We start from the raw sequence: 17,387 nt of genomic DNA, 5'->3' as shown, positions 1-17,387 counted from the left end.
TGATTTCTGAAATAGATATTATTCTGATCACTCCCCTTAATGTGTCTCTGAGGAACTACATTTCTCCTATTAGAAAAGATTGAATGTTTGTCTAATCAATAGCAAATGGAGTGCTAATAGCTTTTAATTAGTACACTCTGTATTGACTAACAGACGATGGCATTGGATTATCTTGCAATTATGATTGAGGAATCAAGTGACCCCTTTCCTAATTCCATTTTAAACAGATGGTCATGAAAGATATTTTCACCTATATATTTTGATAGTTTCTGAGCAAGTCTGTGTTAGAACATAATATATTATGATATTTTGTTTACACTGCGAAGTATTGTTTTGAAGAAAACTTAATCTGTTTTCAAGAGATTATAAGTATTTGGGAAAGGATATATTTTATTTTTAAAAGCAGGGAATTTTACACTTGTTCCTTGAAACAATTCTTGTCTCACCCAACCTCCCTTTCCCAACACACACAATCTGAAACTGGCTAGTTTAAGGTGGTTTATCAAGCATACATCTGTAACTATGAAACAGAGGCTTCTGATAAGAGAAGAAAAGTCAAGCAGGTTTAAGACTCTCTTTCTCTGGAAAAACATATCAAGGGCAATTTGCAGCTGGCCAGATTTTTGCATTAGGTAATAGTCTAAAGTTAACAGTAGCATCAGGTCTTTAAAATTTTTCTTTTTTATATTTCTGGAGGAGGGTAATGGGAGTGCCTTGCCGAGTCCTTCCTTGTGCTCATCAACATAGCAGCCTCAGCTGCCCCCCTTGGATCCCCTGCCAGGGCTGCTATCATCTTCTGATCAAATATTAATGTGTGATCCTCTGCTTGCTCACTAATCCAAAGCCAATTAATATTATCTGTCAATTATTTACAGATCCTGAGGTGCAGAGGCAATTCCCGGAGGACTACAGTGACCAGGTTCGGAATGCGTAATTAATTTTTTACATGACAAAATTTATTTCAGAGTTGTTCAACATATTATTACTGTTCTTTTTACTGAAAGAGATAAATGAATTTTTAGAAGAGAAACAGTAATTAGAAACCCAAGACAAAAAGTAAAACATACTGAAGCAGGATGGAAAATATTGGTGCTAGATTTGGCGTGTTACCTTCAGGGAAAAAATGCACAGAAAGTGAGGAAGAGACTCTATCACAAATTTTACTTCTTACTTTGAGGTGTGCTATAGTCTGAAGTTCATTAGGAAATCCTTTTTGGAGTGCCTGTGAACTTTTTTTTTTTTTAATGCTATTTAAGCAGTCAAGAACTAGTATAACAAAAAGGTAGGGAGGATGGAGATTTATCACATTTCCTGGAACTGGAAATAAATTATGAGACTGTGTTATAGTGTGTGGTAGTACTTGAAGGAGATGATACACATGCAGGAATGGTCTTTAGTGTGAGGGCGGTTAAGTGTGGCCAGTTGGTCCTGCCATGTTGAATTTCCTGCATTCTGCAAGCGTGCAGTGGTATAGAAGGAACTATTTTACGCACAAAATACTGCTGAAGTTCTGAAGCTGCTCTACTCTTTATAATTAGATCTGGGTTATACATTCTGGATTCCAGTTTCTATCTTGAAAAATATTAGAGATGTTTTGTAGCTTTGGAGGGCACCTTACATTTTTAGCTAAAACTTGCAATTTGGTATGCTTTTTAAATGAGTTTTGAAATAAAAGCATCCTTGATTATAGTGATAAAAACAGCTTGATACTATACATAGCAAAGCCATTTTTCTGAAGTGCATCTATTTAGTTTTGTGTATTAAAAAAAATGCCCTTGAATGAGGATAAGTATAATGGAATAGAAATAGCCAGTACAGTAGTAGTAACACCTTTTGCAGTGTGGCCTGTTGTGTAGACGGCAAGGCATCTGATACATCTTTAGGAATATAACTGGATAATCAGTATAATGAGATGCGTTGTAATGAGATGTTATTGTACAAGAACCTGAGAGAACTGGTATGGTTTGCTTTGCATGTGATGTCAAGACTTTTAAATGAGATTTTTTTTTTTAAAAAAATAGTAGTTTTCTCACTCCACCTCTAGCTTCATCTTCTAACAAGAGAGTTAAAATTTTATCTTACTTTAAGTTGCTATGGGATCGAACCCTCTGGATTTAAACTACACAATCCAAAGATTATAAAACCTTTTTATTAATGATTTTTTTTCTTTAGACAATGTCTAAAGGGTAGAACATTTTAAAGTATTGTTTAGAGTAGACTTGACATAGCTCTTTAAGAAAATCATTTTTAAAAAATTTTGTTGTGTACGTAAATAATCTTTGTGGTCCCATCAGCTGAATTACCCAATGAGAAAAAATTGTGTAGGAGAAAACAAAATAACATAATTAACATACGGTTTTATTCCTTTAAATGTAGTTTCTTGCTATATCTGAAAATTTGTGAACATCATATTTGTTTTTTGTTTTTGTTTTGGTATAACTTTAAAAGTTGCATGGTAATATATTCATGGGCAAAAAAAAATTTAGGAGATGCACAGATAAAGCAAAGATAGATAATGAAAAAGAAAATAAGTCATTGTAGTTTTAGAGATAACTACTGTGACAACTTGGCATTTATTTTTACATTTATTTCTTTGTGTATATATATTTGTTTATATGTGTTAGAGTATGTACATATCCAGGAACTACACATACCTACATGTGAAATATGAGATAGAAATACAAATATAGATTATTACCAATTCTATCATTGTATATAGAACCCAGTTTACTGATTAGATATGGTTGTGTTATATACTTCTCTTTACTTTAGTTAATGGATGATCTTACAGGTATTTTATATATATTGAAGTTCGAAGTTTTTAAAAATATAGTAAGGGGAGTTCCCCTCGTCGTGGCGCAGTGGAAATGAATCCAACTAGGAACCATGAGGTTGTGGGTTCAATCCCTGGCCTTGCTCAGTGGGGTAAGGATCGGGCATTGCGTTAGCTGTGGTGTAGGTTGCAGATGCGGCTGGGATCCCGCATTGCTATGGCTGTGGCTAGGGCAGCAGCTATAGCTCCGATTAGACCCCTAGCTTGAGATCCTCCATATGCCGCGGGTGTGGGCCTAAAAAGACAAAAAGACTATCTAAAAAATATAACTCTTACCTGTTCTAAAGTGTTCTTAGGATAGGCATTTGTTTTCTTTGTTTAAATCAGTTAGTTTTGAAATTTAGAGGATGATACTCAATAGGTTGGATAGAAACTTACGAGGTAGCAGGTCAGTGCCTTATTTAGCATCTCTTCCAACTCGACACAGTTTCCCTTCTTTACCACATAAAACTCAAGAAAGAAGGGTAAATGAAAGCTCTACTTTGTTTGGAGTAGTTATATCAAAATGCCAAGAAATTTATTTAAGAGTTGGTCTGCTAGTAAAGGAAATGAGGCCTTCATATTTCTTTTTATCATTTGGATTCTGATCTAACATGTTTTTGCTTCTTCTCAGCATTTGTGGACTAAGCCAAATTATCTTTCTTCCTTGGTGCTATTATGAAGAAATTCTTAGAAATATTTCTAAGAATTATGTACAAACCTTAAATACTGAATGTGTACTTAATCTAGACAACATTTCTAGTGTTAAAACATTTATGGTGTAATCCATAAGGAATATTTGAGATAGTTCACCACAAAGTATAGCACTTATTACTACACACACACACTCCGCCACACACACCCAGTTTTTTTCCCCATTCGCCTAAACTACTAGTGCTTGTTTTTACATATAGTGTATTTCCCATGTACCAGCACACTTGATCAGAGACGCTTGCTGCTGCTAGATGTTTTATTCTGTGTGTTCTTTGTACCTTACAGTAAAAGAATCTGTCACAAATTATTGTGGCTCACTGCTTTAGAAACTGAGAAAAAAGGGAGGTTAGATTGACATCTGTGACTGAATAATGATGACCAGCCTTTTGGCTCTCCTTGAGCCACAAAGCTAGCAGTGCCTTTAGAGTGGAAAAAGAAGTAAGAAGAAAGGGGAGGGATAAAAGAGAGTTACAAATCTGTGGTCCCGGAGATGTATTACTGTTGGGCCAGTTGTCTGCGTGGTATGATAATCCATTTTGATCTTCTCTGTCTTAATTGTCTGCTAAAGACAAATGGGCAGTAAAAGTTCATCAGTTTCATCTTTTTGCTTCTCGTTTAGAAGCAGAATAAATGATCCATCACTACAGAAGTAGCCTTTCTTTCTGACACGGAAGTAATGCAGACCCAACACGTTTTATTAAAATGTTTTCCCCTCATTATTTCAGTCCTCTCAGTTCTGATAGATCTTACTGTTTCATAAAAAATGTAATCTGAAATGTAAATAAGGGTCTTGATACAGAAGGAAGAAGTAATGAGCAGCCTGAGCCACGTTTTAGGACTCTTGATTGTAATTACTGACAAAGTGATTTCTCTGTGCCCCATTTTTTTTCTTCCTTAAGTTGTCTGTGACACTCTCAGACTGCAATGACATCTATGGTTTAAAACCATTAAATCACTGTAGCACTCAATATTTCATTTAAAATCCACTAAGCCTGCTACGTTAAAACCTGAAAGTACAGGCTTTAATTCCTGAAAGATAGGCAATGCCTATGTTTTTTTAAAAGAGAAAACAAACAAAAGGCAAAAGCAAGGTCTTTACAGAGCTCATTTATTTATCTGCTTTTGTTTATTGCTTAGCTAGTTTAAATACTAAAACATCAACATTGGTAGGATTCTGAAAAGTGGTTTAGAAAAAAAAATCTAACAACTTACTTAGGAAAGTTAAAAAAATTGTCTCATAAGTGTAATCTCAATTAGTCTAAATTTTTTTTAGGTTTGATATTACTAAATTATAAATACATTTTTTGAGTTACTTTGGTTTTGGTAGCTTAAACCAAATTCTCTTTACTCTCACTACAAGTTTAGATAATGTGGCTCTTAATAAAGCCTATCTAATAGAAAATTTTTGTTAAAGAACAGAATCACAATAATGGGTTTCTTTCATTTCTAGACATGGTTTCTCAAAATTATCAACACGTCAATCTAACATTAAAAATAAGAAAACAAAACATGAATATCTTTCCCTGCTGGAAATAGCCTTGTAATTAATTAAGTGGATTTATAATTATTCTGTTTACTGTATTCATTCATAATTATGGAAATAATTGGTAAAACTTTATTCATTGTGATTAGTGCAGTTTTAATGAATACTAATTGAATTAAGGGAGAAAAGGCATAGTTAAACTAACATGTTAGCAACTTATGGTGACCACTCTTCCAGATTCCATCTTTAGTTTCAAAACATACGTTCTTTCAGATTTTAAAGAAAGAGCCTTTATATTATGTAGCATGTGATAATTTAGAATAAAGATACAGTAACCTATCACAGAGATTTTCATAAAAAGCCTTATAATGTGTCAAGTATAATAGGCATTACATCTATCACTTTAAGGTGTATTAGTTATATTACAATTTATTTCTTGTACTAAAACATGTAGAAGTAATAATTTGTTCTCACAGTTGCACTTTTTATAGCTTGTTTGTTCTAAGAGTGGTGATTGGAGTTGAGTGTACTAGAAGTTGCTTCTCCAGTGTGCTCATTTATATTTTGATGAAATATAGCAAGGTCTTAGAGCTCTTTAAATAGAAGTCCGAACATAGTTACCCGTCCCTGTATATGCTGATCGCTATTTAGAGTTGCAGGTAATTTTTCTTTCCACTGGCACTGCAACAGAGGTTATAATGAAAGCAACAATCTTTATGCATTTATAGAAACTATAAAAAATTTATGGCAATCTTTATATAGAAACTAACAGTGTTTCTTGTATAAGCTCTATAAGCAATGTAGAAACATGGTACATTGGGAAAAATAAAAAGGTACCCTTTCTTTTATGGTTTTATATGGTCTCTGTGATTTTAAAGTTTCACTATAGGCAGTTAAGCAAATTGTAAAAGCATACATCACCTATATACTAAAAAGGAACAAAAATATGTTGTATAACGTAGGCTAATTGTGATGGAAATTGGCATTTCTGAGTTGCATGTAATTGCTTAAATATGAAGTTTTCATCTGTTCACGCTTCAGGTATGCTCTAAAGAAAACATTTAAACTCATGGTCATTCACAGTATAACCTATGTAAGTGGTTTAGAAGATTCTGATTAGAAAGGTAGCAGAGATAATATTTAATCAAGACTCCCTACTTGTGTGTTGTTATCTACTTCTTTTGGTGAGCAGCTGTGTATGAAAACTTTCAAGTTATTTTCTTCCAAATCTTGCTAAGCCAAAAACTAAACATTCTATTCAAAACATGCCCATCCCTGATTCATTGAAAAAATACTGTCTAATAAGGAAATTACAGAAATAATCCATAGCTCCTACAATTTTTGTTGTCGTTGTTGTTATGTGAAAGGAAGCCTAATTGCCAACATTGTGTAACATGATGCACAGGTATAATATTGACACAAAATGTAAAACAAATAATAAAATTGATTTTCCCGTTATTACTAGGAAGAAAAACATAAGCAGCAGTGTACCTGGTTTGTATAAAATGTAACATTGATTCCACAAAGATTCTGCCATTCTTTTTGTAGTGACTTGTCAATCTTAAAGTTGGAATTGAAACTTTGGATTTTTGTGGTATTTTGGGCCTTGCATTCACTGTGCTCACAAAGAGTGGAATTGGATGGACCTGCGTGTGTCCCATTCCTCTTGGAAATGTCTGAGCTTTCTTTTTTCAACCCCATTCTTTTTTCAAAGTGGGTGCCGTCGTGCTTCCAGCCTACTCATACAGTCCGTTTGGATTTGATCCACTTTAAATGGTGAAATCAAGTTTGGGCTTGTAAACTTTCTATGACAACATATCCTATGGAATAGAATTTGTCGGTTGATTTGAATATCATGCAAAGGGTTTGCTTGTATGAGGTTCAAGTGGGTCACCCTTTAAAATGACTCCATAAACTGGCCTTAAAAAGACTAACTTATAAGTGGCTACATTTCATGGGTTTCCCCCCGCCCCCATACCTGTTTTTGGTGGCAGAAACTGTCTGGGAGACTGGATTTGATTTTGTGTGTTAATTGAGTGAGCTTAACAAGTGTAGTGTCTGCAGAATGTGAGCTGGACATTGTACCAGGTAAAGAGAGAGGAAGAAGTAGAAGATTCTATCTCCTCCTTGAAAGACCTTACTGTCTAGTAAGCTACAAGGGTGTAATGCATGTCCAGGGTGTTTTGTTAGTTGGTAGAACAATGGCATGGCCAGAAATTGGGGGATCTCTCTGAATATTAGGACCCAGGGGTGTAGTGATTCCACCATGTATCATGTTCCTACAATTTCTTGTTCTTTGTGTTGTGAAGCCGTAGCAGTTAGTAAAGTTAAGAGTGAAACCCAAGTGGAAAGTCTTGGAGCTGCCTTTAAAGAATATCATCTTTTAGGTTTGTTTTAGATGTGTACTTTTCTAAAAGTCACTGTTGATTCATGGACTTTTTAAAACCCCTTCCTCAAAAAGGTCATTTTTCTGTATTTCTTAGTAACTTGGCACTCCGTGATTGTAGCTAGAAATGTAGTTTTCTCATCCACAGATAGAAACTCTTAATTTCTTAAGACCCTAAGGCCCAGGAGGTGACTGTTCAGCATAATAGCAGCAAAGCACCCTGCTATAGCACCTTTTTTCAGGTAGTGCATCAGCGCCCACAATTGCCACCAAATATAGCCATTTTGATGGACTATATTACAGATTCAGAAAGCGTCGTTGATATATTGCAGATGTGTGAATGCATCCCAGATGAAACATCTGCTGCTTTGTATATGTTTAAAAGTGTCCTATTCTTGATGATTGGCTTGTTTAAATGTTTTTTCAAGTTATAGCCTCATGGATGTGGAAGAATAATGTATCCTGGTTTATCTTTTATTTCCTCCTTTGCTATTACAAGTCAAGTTTATCACTTTGGATGGATCCTTTAAAAATATTTGCTGGAGCTCACTGTGGTGCAGTGGGTTAAGGATTCGACATTGCTGCAGCTGTGGTGTACGTTGAGCTGTAGCTCAGACTTGATCCCTGGCCCTGGGAACTTACATATACCACAGGTGTGGCTGCAGAAAATAAATAAATAAATAAAGTGTTTGCTGAAGAAAAACCACTTTGTATATAATAGGTGCTATTCTGTCATATCTATTTCTTTTATCCTCCCCTCCACCCAGTTCCAGAAAAGGGTAAATTTAACAGGATGTGGTTGGACTGGCTTCTTTTTTTTTTTTTGGTCTTTTTAGGCCCACACCCAAGGCATATGGAGGTTCCCAGGCTTGGAGATGAATTGGAGCTATAGTTGCCAGCCTACACCACAGCAACACAGGATCCGAGCCGTGTCTGTGACCTACACCACAGCTTACGGCAATGCCAGATCCTTAACTCACTGAGCAAGGCCAGGAATCAAACTCAGGTCCTCATGGATACTGCTTGGGTTTGTTAACCACTGAGCCATGACAGGAACTCTTGGACTGGCTTCTTAGTGAAACTGTATTTCAAAACGTTAAATATTTAACCAAACTCAGTTGAAAAATTGACACATTTTCTGACTTGTGTCTTTTTCTCACTTGAAGATTTCTTTCCACTTTGATCACTCCTCAACTGTTACAGTTATAAAGAAGGGGCTCATTCAGACCACAAATTCTCGAGCTCTTCTTTGTATAAGAACAAGCTATATAGCTACGTTATACTACTGCTTACCTGAATCTGACTCTAGGAAATGGAATGATGCAATCCTCATACATTTTTATTAGACATGTTCTACTATTTTTATTCTGGCTCCAAAAAAGCCCCACTAAATTTTTGACATCTCTGAATATTATTGGATGGTCTTATTTCTGGTGAGTTACTTGGCGATAACTACATGGACTATGGCTGCTTTTGAGAGCTGTAGTCTGAGTCTTAACTTTAGCCTCACTTAATCAGTCCCTGTTGCTTGTTTGGATGCACCTATAAGTCTGTGGTCATCAAGTCCTGTTCATTATCCTTCCTAAAATGCTCTCTAGTTTGTCCTATTCTGCTCTTTTCCTCTGAATTTACACTCTCAGCTTCTCTCCTGTGGAGTCTTCCTAATGACCTATAACCCAGTGACCTTGTAATCACTATCTTCTATAAGATGGCCAGAGATATCTTTCTAAAACCTGAACCAAATCACATCATTTCTCTTAAGTCAAAACTCTTGATGGTTCCCTGATGCCTTCAAGATCTATTCCAAATTTCTTAACTTGAGTTTAAGGCCCATCACAGTCTGACCTTGCCCCAACCTCCAGCCTGGTTTCCTATCACTTTTCTTTATAATCAGACATAGAATGTCTCACTGTTTCCCAGCATGATTGGCTCTCTCACATCTCTGTGTTTTTGCCCAAGATGTTTTTGTGGTTGAAATGCCTTCCTTGATTCCCCCTCCCAACCCAATATCCAATGTATGTCTGTTCAGCATTATACGCCCTGCTTATGTCACGTCCTCTGTGAAACTGGCCCTGACTGAATTTGTCACTCCATCCTCAGCACTTGGAGAGCATTTTCAACATTGACTCTTTACATAATATTTTTTATTTATTGTCTGTTAGTCTGTGAACTTTTCAAGAATGACTGTAGTCAATGCTACTGGCTCTTCTTAGCCGCTAGGATAAATTAAAGGCTAATGAGTAGTTGTGAATATGAAGCATGTAATATACAGACATAATAGCTAAGGAGTTCAGATTCCAGAAAGAGAGTACAGAAGTGATTAGGAACTTGACCTTTGGAGCCAGGCTGCTGGGGTTTGAATCCCAGCTCTGTCATTTACTGGGATTTACCTCTTTGGGGTTTCTTTTCCTCATCTGTAAACTAGAGATAATCATAGTGAAGACCTCATAGGATTGTTTTGAGGTTTAAGTGATTTGAAATGTGTAAAGTGCTGAGGATAATACTTGCCATCTAATAATAACCAGTAATTATAGAGTACCTACTGTTTTTAGGGGATGTATTTAATGTAGCAAGGTCACCAGGTTTGGTGCTTTTGTTTTGTCAGGTATTAGGGTTATGTCTGATAACTTTTTATCTCTAGAGTTTCAGACTGATCCTAGGAAGAATTCTGAAAAATCATTTCTTTCTAAGTTCACACTGTCCTAGAGCAAAATTTAAAGAAATCACCAAGGTAAGAGAGAGTACTTTGTCAAGTAAAGATAAAGCGATATAATTCGAAATACTTGCTGAATATTTATGTTCTACAATGTACTGAAAATATGGAAACTCTTTAAATGGTGATGAAGAGATTTTAAATAACTAATTACTTTTTTTGTGTGTGTGTGTCATTTCTAGGGCCACTCCTGCAGCATATGGAGGTTCCCAGGCTAGGGGTCGAAACGGAGCTGTAGCTGCTGGCCTACGCCAGAGCCACAGCAACTTGGGATCCGAGCCCGCGTCTGCAACCTATACCACAGCTCACAGCAATGACGGATCCCTAACCCAGTGAGCAAGGCCAGGGATTGAACCCGCAACCTCATGGTTCCTAGTCGGATCCGTTAACCACTAAGCCACGTTGGGAACTCCACTAATTACTTTTATTGCATTTTATTTCAGTTGTGAAATCTGTATCTTGAGACTTTGCATTTTCAAAACTTCAGAAATTTAGTAATGGGTCCCACTGTCCTTGTAAATTAGCCCTTTTGGTGTAGCATGTAGTACTTTGTATTATTGTGTTAATTTTCATTTAAAAAATACTTATATGCAGTGGAGTTAAGATTCCTCTGGCTACCATAATTTTAAACTAACTTTAGTCTGTTTCAGATTTCAAATGTGATATTACCCGAAGTCCAGACTATGAACTAAGTCTGTATGTGTATGTATGTCTGAATGTATATAGCAAGTAGGGATTGGTGGGTAGAAATGTTATTTATAAAATAATTAGGATTTTTTTTACATAAAATTGAGATCATCAGAATCATTATTTTCATATCAAACTTGTGAAATATGTAATATGGCTTCATACTGCCTTTATCCCTTGAATATTTTATATAATACTTTATACTTATATCTATATAATATTTTAAATATCTAGCTCGCTTATCTGGTAAATACTGACTCATCTCTCAAAGTAAGCTCAAATGTCACCACCTCTTGAGGGTCTTTCACATCCCCTGGGTAGACCTGAGAGCCTTCCGTTTTCCTTGACCGTACTTCTGTCAGAAAACTTAAACTTGATTATGTATTCTCTCCATCTTCCAGGCTGAAAGTTTTTTTTTTTTTTTTTTTTTTTTGGGGGGGGGTCTTTTTGCCATTTCTTGGGCCGCTCCTGCGGCATATGGAGGTTCCCAGGCTAGGGGTCTAATCGAAGCTGTAGCTGCCAGCCTACACCACAGCCACAGCAACGCTGGATCGTTAACCCACTGAGCAAGGGCAGGGATCGAACCTGCAACCTCATGGTTCCTAGTCGGATTCGTTAACCACTGCGCCATGACAGGAACTCCTCCAGGCCGAAAGTTAAGGATTCTTGCCTGGTTCATGTCCCTATCTGTAGAACTTGATATTATACATGGATGTTAATAGACCAAATATTTGGTATGAACCAATAGTGTTCACACTGTGATCTTTGGGCTCAGAATTTGAACAAGGTAGGGCAAACCAAAGCATATATTTATTAAATGTCTCCTTACCTAACAGAGAAGAATCGAGGATTCTTGTATTTGAATATATTTCAAACATGGTGCCCCTTTAGTAATATCGAGCGTTAAAAGTAAATGCTGTAAATTGTTGAGAACTTTTTTTTTTTTTTTTTTTTTTTTTTGTCATGGTGTTCGTTCAGTGGCTTGATGTGGGATCTCTGTTCACAGACTAGGGATTGAACCTGGACTGCAGCGGTGAAAGCTCCAAATCCTAATTACTAGTCCAACAGGGAACTTCCCAAGAACTTATTTTTATCAGAGAAATATTCTCATTCCTAGAGATTAAACCCCTGGTAAACTGAGAAATATTTCTAAATTTTAAAAACGTATGTTATGATAAACAGATTTAATGGCAGCTAAATAGTTTTCATTTTTCATTTATTTCTTAACAAATATCATTCCCTCCTAAAATTTTTAAGTGCCTTTTTTTTTTTCTTGTGTTTTTTGTTTTTTTGTTTTTTTGGTTTTTTTTTTGGTATGTTTGGCCTAAAGAAAAGTAAAAGACAAGTATCCCCATGTTGTATGAGGTTTGGCTTTGGAAATGTTACTTTGGGCAAAAGTTTACTTCTTCAGCCTCATTTTTTTCATCTGTAAAACAAAGAAGTAATACTTTGTAGAATTTGTAGTAGAGATGGGTATATACAGTACCTGAATTAATCTAATAAATGTTTTCAAATGTAGCATGAGGAAAATGAAGCAAAGAGAAGATTTTGCTGCTCCCATCTAATTGTTGATGTCTAGTATTGCATTAAATCCCAGAATGTAGATAAGTCTTTAATGTGGATAAAGAACCAGGAATCAAGTGATGAAAATTAACTCTTCTAACACCACTCTCCAGTTTTCCATCAGAAGGCAGATGGAACATTTATTTGTTCTTTCAATACCCTTTGGATGAGCCATGGTTTTCCCTGTCTCTAAGACTCTAATGACCACAGCATCCAATCTAGGACACTTCTGAGAGTGAAAGGGGGCTCCATGATTAAACTGAGATAATGAGCATAACCAAAATGCCCTGGGCAAGCTGGCATGCAAGGTTATCCTAACCTAAGACACAGCAACAAAAATCATTCATTCCACTGCTGCAATTGGAAAACAAAGTGGGAAGAGCTTGAGTTCCCGGGAAAGATGAACTTGGGTTTGAATCTTAGCTTTTCCATTCACTGTCTATTTGCAGTTAGTCAAGTTACTTTACCATTCAACTAATTTTACTTGGCTTTCAAGGCTCAGTTCACCTGTGAGAAGGTGATAATAGCAACATCAGATTACTGGTAGGATCACTGAATATATGTAAAGCTTCTAGCACAGAACATGACACACATTAGCTGCTTTGTCAGTCTCCTTCCACTTGTCACTTCACTCCCTCCAGAGAGCAGATAACCGTTGGTATATGGGAAACAAAATACAGACTGAAACAGAAGAAACTTCAGTAAATCAACTGGATATTTTATATACATAATTCTTAGGTTTTAAGTCATAAATGTTAATAATGCATTTATACAAACTTTGAGGTTTTTCTATTCCTTTTCTTTTCTTTTTTTTTTTTTTTTGTCTTTTGTCTTTTCAGGGCCACCCCCTGTGGCATATGGAGCTTCCCAGGCTACGGGTCTAATTGGAGCTGTTGCTGCCAGCCTACGCCAGAGCCACAGCAACGCGGGATCCAAGCTGCGTCTGTGACCTACACCACAGCTCACGGCAACGCCGGATCCTTAACCCACTGAGTGAGGCCAGGGATCAAACTTGCAACCTCATGGTTCCTAGTTGGATTTGTTTGCGCTGTACCAAGACGGGGACGCCTATTCTTTTCATTTTCTATATCAAGAATAAATATTGGTTCTCTGATAAATTCGCTTCTCCTTTGGCCCGTGTGGTCTCACTGCTCTCCTGTGAGGATTAAACAAGAAGACATGTATACTTTTGACAGGTTCTGAAGAGAGATGTTAAGCTGGTCCTACTCAAATTTGTTACAGTTCCTTTGTGCTCTTTTCAACCACAACCCATCTCCCTGCCTCCAGGGTTATTATTAAGGCTTCTGTGTTGAGGCTCCTCTTCTTTCTTGGAGACCTAAAGCACCCAGTTGTGTGTCTTTTCTCTCCTGTGGAAATGGAGGGTCTTGAGATTATGGTCAGTCTGATAACAGAAATATGGCAGTGGGATTGGCATGGGAACTCAGGGAGGCAAGGAGCTCACTGAGAATATCTTCTGAATCCCCCTGGAATTTGGAAGACTTGGGGGTAGATGGAGGGGTTAGGAAGTGACATGCGAGTGGGATGCAAAAGATTCAGACTCCCCTGGTGACTTCCAGTGCATAAAAATCAAGTCCAGACTCTACCCTGCCCTGTGAGGCCCCATGTGATTTGGCCTCTGCCGACCTGGTTAACCTCATCTTCTGCCACTCTCTCCCTCACCTCTTTGCTCCAACATGCCAGGCTTATTTTAGTTCTTTTAATGTGTCCAGGGCTCTTGTTCAGTTGCCCTTGCTCATGCTGTTATTTTTTTGGCCTTCTTCCTATCCCTCTTTCAGTCTTTGGCTGGTAAACACCTGCTCATTCTTCAAGTCTCTGTTCAAAATGTCACTTCCTTGACCCTTCCATCTAAATTCAGGCCCCTGTTGTTTCGCTTAAGAGCCCTCTGGTCTTCTCTTTCACAGCTTCTGTCACAATTCCAATGGTGTATTCACATATTCCTTTGCATAGCATCTGTCTTTTCAACAAGATTGGAAACGCCATGCAGACAGGATCTTTAGTACATTGCTTGGTACTAAATATATTATTTTACTTGGAGAAGTATATCAATTTTCTTTTCAAAGGTGACTTTGAAATATTCTTGATTTCTAGGGTTCCCTTGTATCCTTTCTTGTTTATTGACACTTGGCAGTTTTCTTCACAGAGTAATTTTGAAATTCAACAACCATAGCAAATATTTGAGTCAAAGTTGCATGAGTGGATCATCTGTCCCCTAGCAAGTTTTACTGGTGGTCTGAGATTCTTTCTTGTTTTGATAGGGTGAAAGGGATTAGTAAACAGTGTACCAGGAACCTCAATGATGTGCCTAGATTTTTGACATGTTGAACTTGAATTACCTATTGGACATGAGGCAGAAATGTCCAAAAAGCATTTGGAATGGAGGCCTGGAGCTGGAGAGGTAGTTTAGAAGTGATTTGAATTTGAGCCATTTACATAGTGATGGTAATTGAAATTAAAGTGTAAGTAGACCATGTTAATGGAGGAGGATACAGAGAGAGAAAGAAGATCAATTCCTAGGAAACACATTTAAGGGAAAGGAATCGGAAGAGGGAGGGGGCAGAAACTGAGTGAGGGAGGCAGGAAGGGGCCCACCTGTGCTCTACATCTAATAGAACGTTGGGTGTAGAACATGTATTTGAGTGACTGATGAGTAAAACACCAAAAAGGGCTTTGTTCTCTTTTAATACTGCTTTTAAATATTATAAACAAAATAACTCAAATTGAAGTACTCTCAGCAATCCAGAGAGCATGAAGCCACTTATCAAGAAAACTCCTGGACCTTAGCTACAGTAGTGAACTGTTAATAAAAGAAGAAGGAATTGCTTCTCTGAAGAGTCCATGCCAGAAAACAGTTGTGAGTTCCGAGTAGTGGAAATACGTTTTATTTTTAATTTGTTGTATTTTAAATAATTTTTCAAAAAGAGTATGTTTGTGTGCAGTAGACACTTGGCTGTTTAACAATAATGATGTGTGAATTAAACATGATCCAGGTTAAACACTAGAATCTACATGGTGGAGCAAGACATGTAAAGCAAAATAACATACATAGAATTGAATTATTTTCTTTGTATTTTGCTGGCTCTCTAAAGAGACATGTTTTAGTTACAAAGAGTAAAACCTGAATATTAGCTTTTAGAAAACTATTTGAATTGTATACTTTTTAAAATATCACTAGTGTTTCATATCACCTGCCTTCTGTCTTTGTAATGAGATGTCATCGATCTGTTCTCAATATAAATTTCCTCAGTTCTTGAATTCTCCTGATACCGTTCCATCAGAATTTGCAAGTTGTAGGAAATAAAAGTTGATTTGAAACAGCTCTGTAATTGGAGATGACTGTATACTAAGGCCCTGTCTAATCAATCTCTAAATAATTCTCTCTCAAAAGCGAATTTGATATTTACATTTTGATTTTCATATTCTGCTTGCAGTGTTTGTCGACGGTGTCTGACATCCCCTGTCACTGGATAAATAAAGCCTATTATTTTCTTTTCAACATTTTAAGTGATTACTCTCATACAAGAGCGAAGAAGTAGAAGGTTAGGTATATTATCAAACTATGATCCCGTCTGTCTGAAGAAGCTGAGAATCTTGATGAATATGCCTTGTTAACTGATGATTTCAGTTCCATACTGGTAGTGCTAGAATAATTTGTATAAACCAAGCAGTACAGATTCCTTATTTTAGCACTAAGACTTACAAAGGCTTCTTTTAGCAGCCTTTAATTTTGTACTTATGTATGTGACATAGCCTGTGGCTGTGATAGCTACTGTGAATCTCCAGTTGTTTGGGGATGAAAGGAGAGGCAGCTGGAAACTCGGTAGCTACATCTAGCTGTCTACCTAGAGAAGGCCTTGATTTCAAGTTTATCTAAACAAGCTCGACTAATCCCAACTATCTAGGGGGATCCACTGTCAAAACAAGCAGCGTGGCCCTGAGGCAAACACAGCTATACAGAAATGAAGGCTGGGGCTTCCAATACTCCGATGACTGCATACTGGAGGCTTTTTTCCCCCCTGAAAGAGGGTAAGAGAGGTAGAATTTGCATAATGCCTTTTCATTGGAAACTTTTGGAAGGCTGACAGACCTCCAGCTTATAGATCTGTAGCCACAATACATAGTCTATAGGAGAATCCTTGAATGACCTAACCATATTGAAAGAAAATATAAAAGCGTCCAAGTATAGCCAAGTGAGAGAGGAAAAGAGGCTGATGCATTGTCTAACATCTGCTGTACTTCTCGTTAGTTTTGTTCTTTGCTATTCTGTGTGGACTTTGGAGAAGCCTAAGACAGCCTAACATGAATCCTATAATCTTCCTTCTGAATATTTATGTAGCGTGCCAGCTTCTAAGCTGTCCTTTGCGTTTTCCTACTTCCCCCTCATTTTCATGCTCTCAAATGAGGCCAACATTTCAAAAGCTAAATAAATGTTTGTGAATGTTTATAAAAGATTTGCATAAATTTGTCCTTGTCTGACAAAGATCACTTTTTTCTTATGCCAGTTCTGAAAAATTTTTTTTCAGGTTTTGGTGCTTGTCTTGACAACAAAGTCCCGCATCCCAGAACAATGATTGCTGATTAAGTGGGTATGCAATTGTGACTGAATAGGCTTTCAAGATACTGGGTAAAAAGGCCTATCATCTGAAGGCTGAATTATAGAATTTAGAAAATGTTATCAGAAGTACACATTTAAATCTGTTTTTTTGGTACCATATCATTAGGTTAGACAAAGAGTTCTTACAAGTTAAAAGAGAAGTATAACCACCCACAGTTTAAAAATTTTTCCTGTATAAATTTTAATAATTAGAATGTTTCAGTAACTCAGAATATCACTTTTCTTTCCTGTGGTTGAATGTATTTAAAAATAATTTTTAGACCTTGAGGCATTTTGGGGAAACTGCAAGGCTACCAGTTGTATGTGTTAATATGGTTATTAGTTTGGTGATCAGAGGAAATAAAGCAGGCAGTCCTTTAAGATATCTGAATGTACAGTCATACCTTGAGAAAATAT

At 36.7% G+C, this 17,387-nt stretch overlaps 1 protein-coding gene across 21 annotated transcripts in view; it reads left to right on the top strand.

Annotated features, from left to right (window-relative positions):
• DENND1A (DENN domain containing 1A) overlaps positions 1–17,387 on the top strand; it is a 522,363-nt gene that overhangs the window by 138,721 nt on the left and 366,255 nt on the right. For 19 of the 21 annotated variants that reach the window (XM_021074670.1, XM_021074709.1, XM_021074692.1 and 16 more), the window contains one exon: positions 876–919. The exons of the other annotated variants lie outside the window; for them this stretch is intronic. In XM_021074670.1, coding sequence (XP_020930329.1) covers positions 876–919 — 44 coding nt within the window. The remainder of the gene's footprint in view (positions 1–875; positions 920–17,387) is intronic. 21 annotated transcript variants of the gene reach the window in all.

Source organism: Sus scrofa, chromosome 1 (genome assembly GCF_000003025.6).
Source record: "Sus scrofa isolate TJ Tabasco breed Duroc chromosome 1, Sscrofa11.1, whole genome shotgun sequence".
Taxonomy (NCBI): Eukaryota; Metazoa; Chordata; class Mammalia; order Artiodactyla; family Suidae; genus Sus; species Sus scrofa.
The sequence above is the reverse complement of the archived record's forward strand: the minus strand, read 5'-3'. Positions and strand labels throughout refer to the sequence as shown.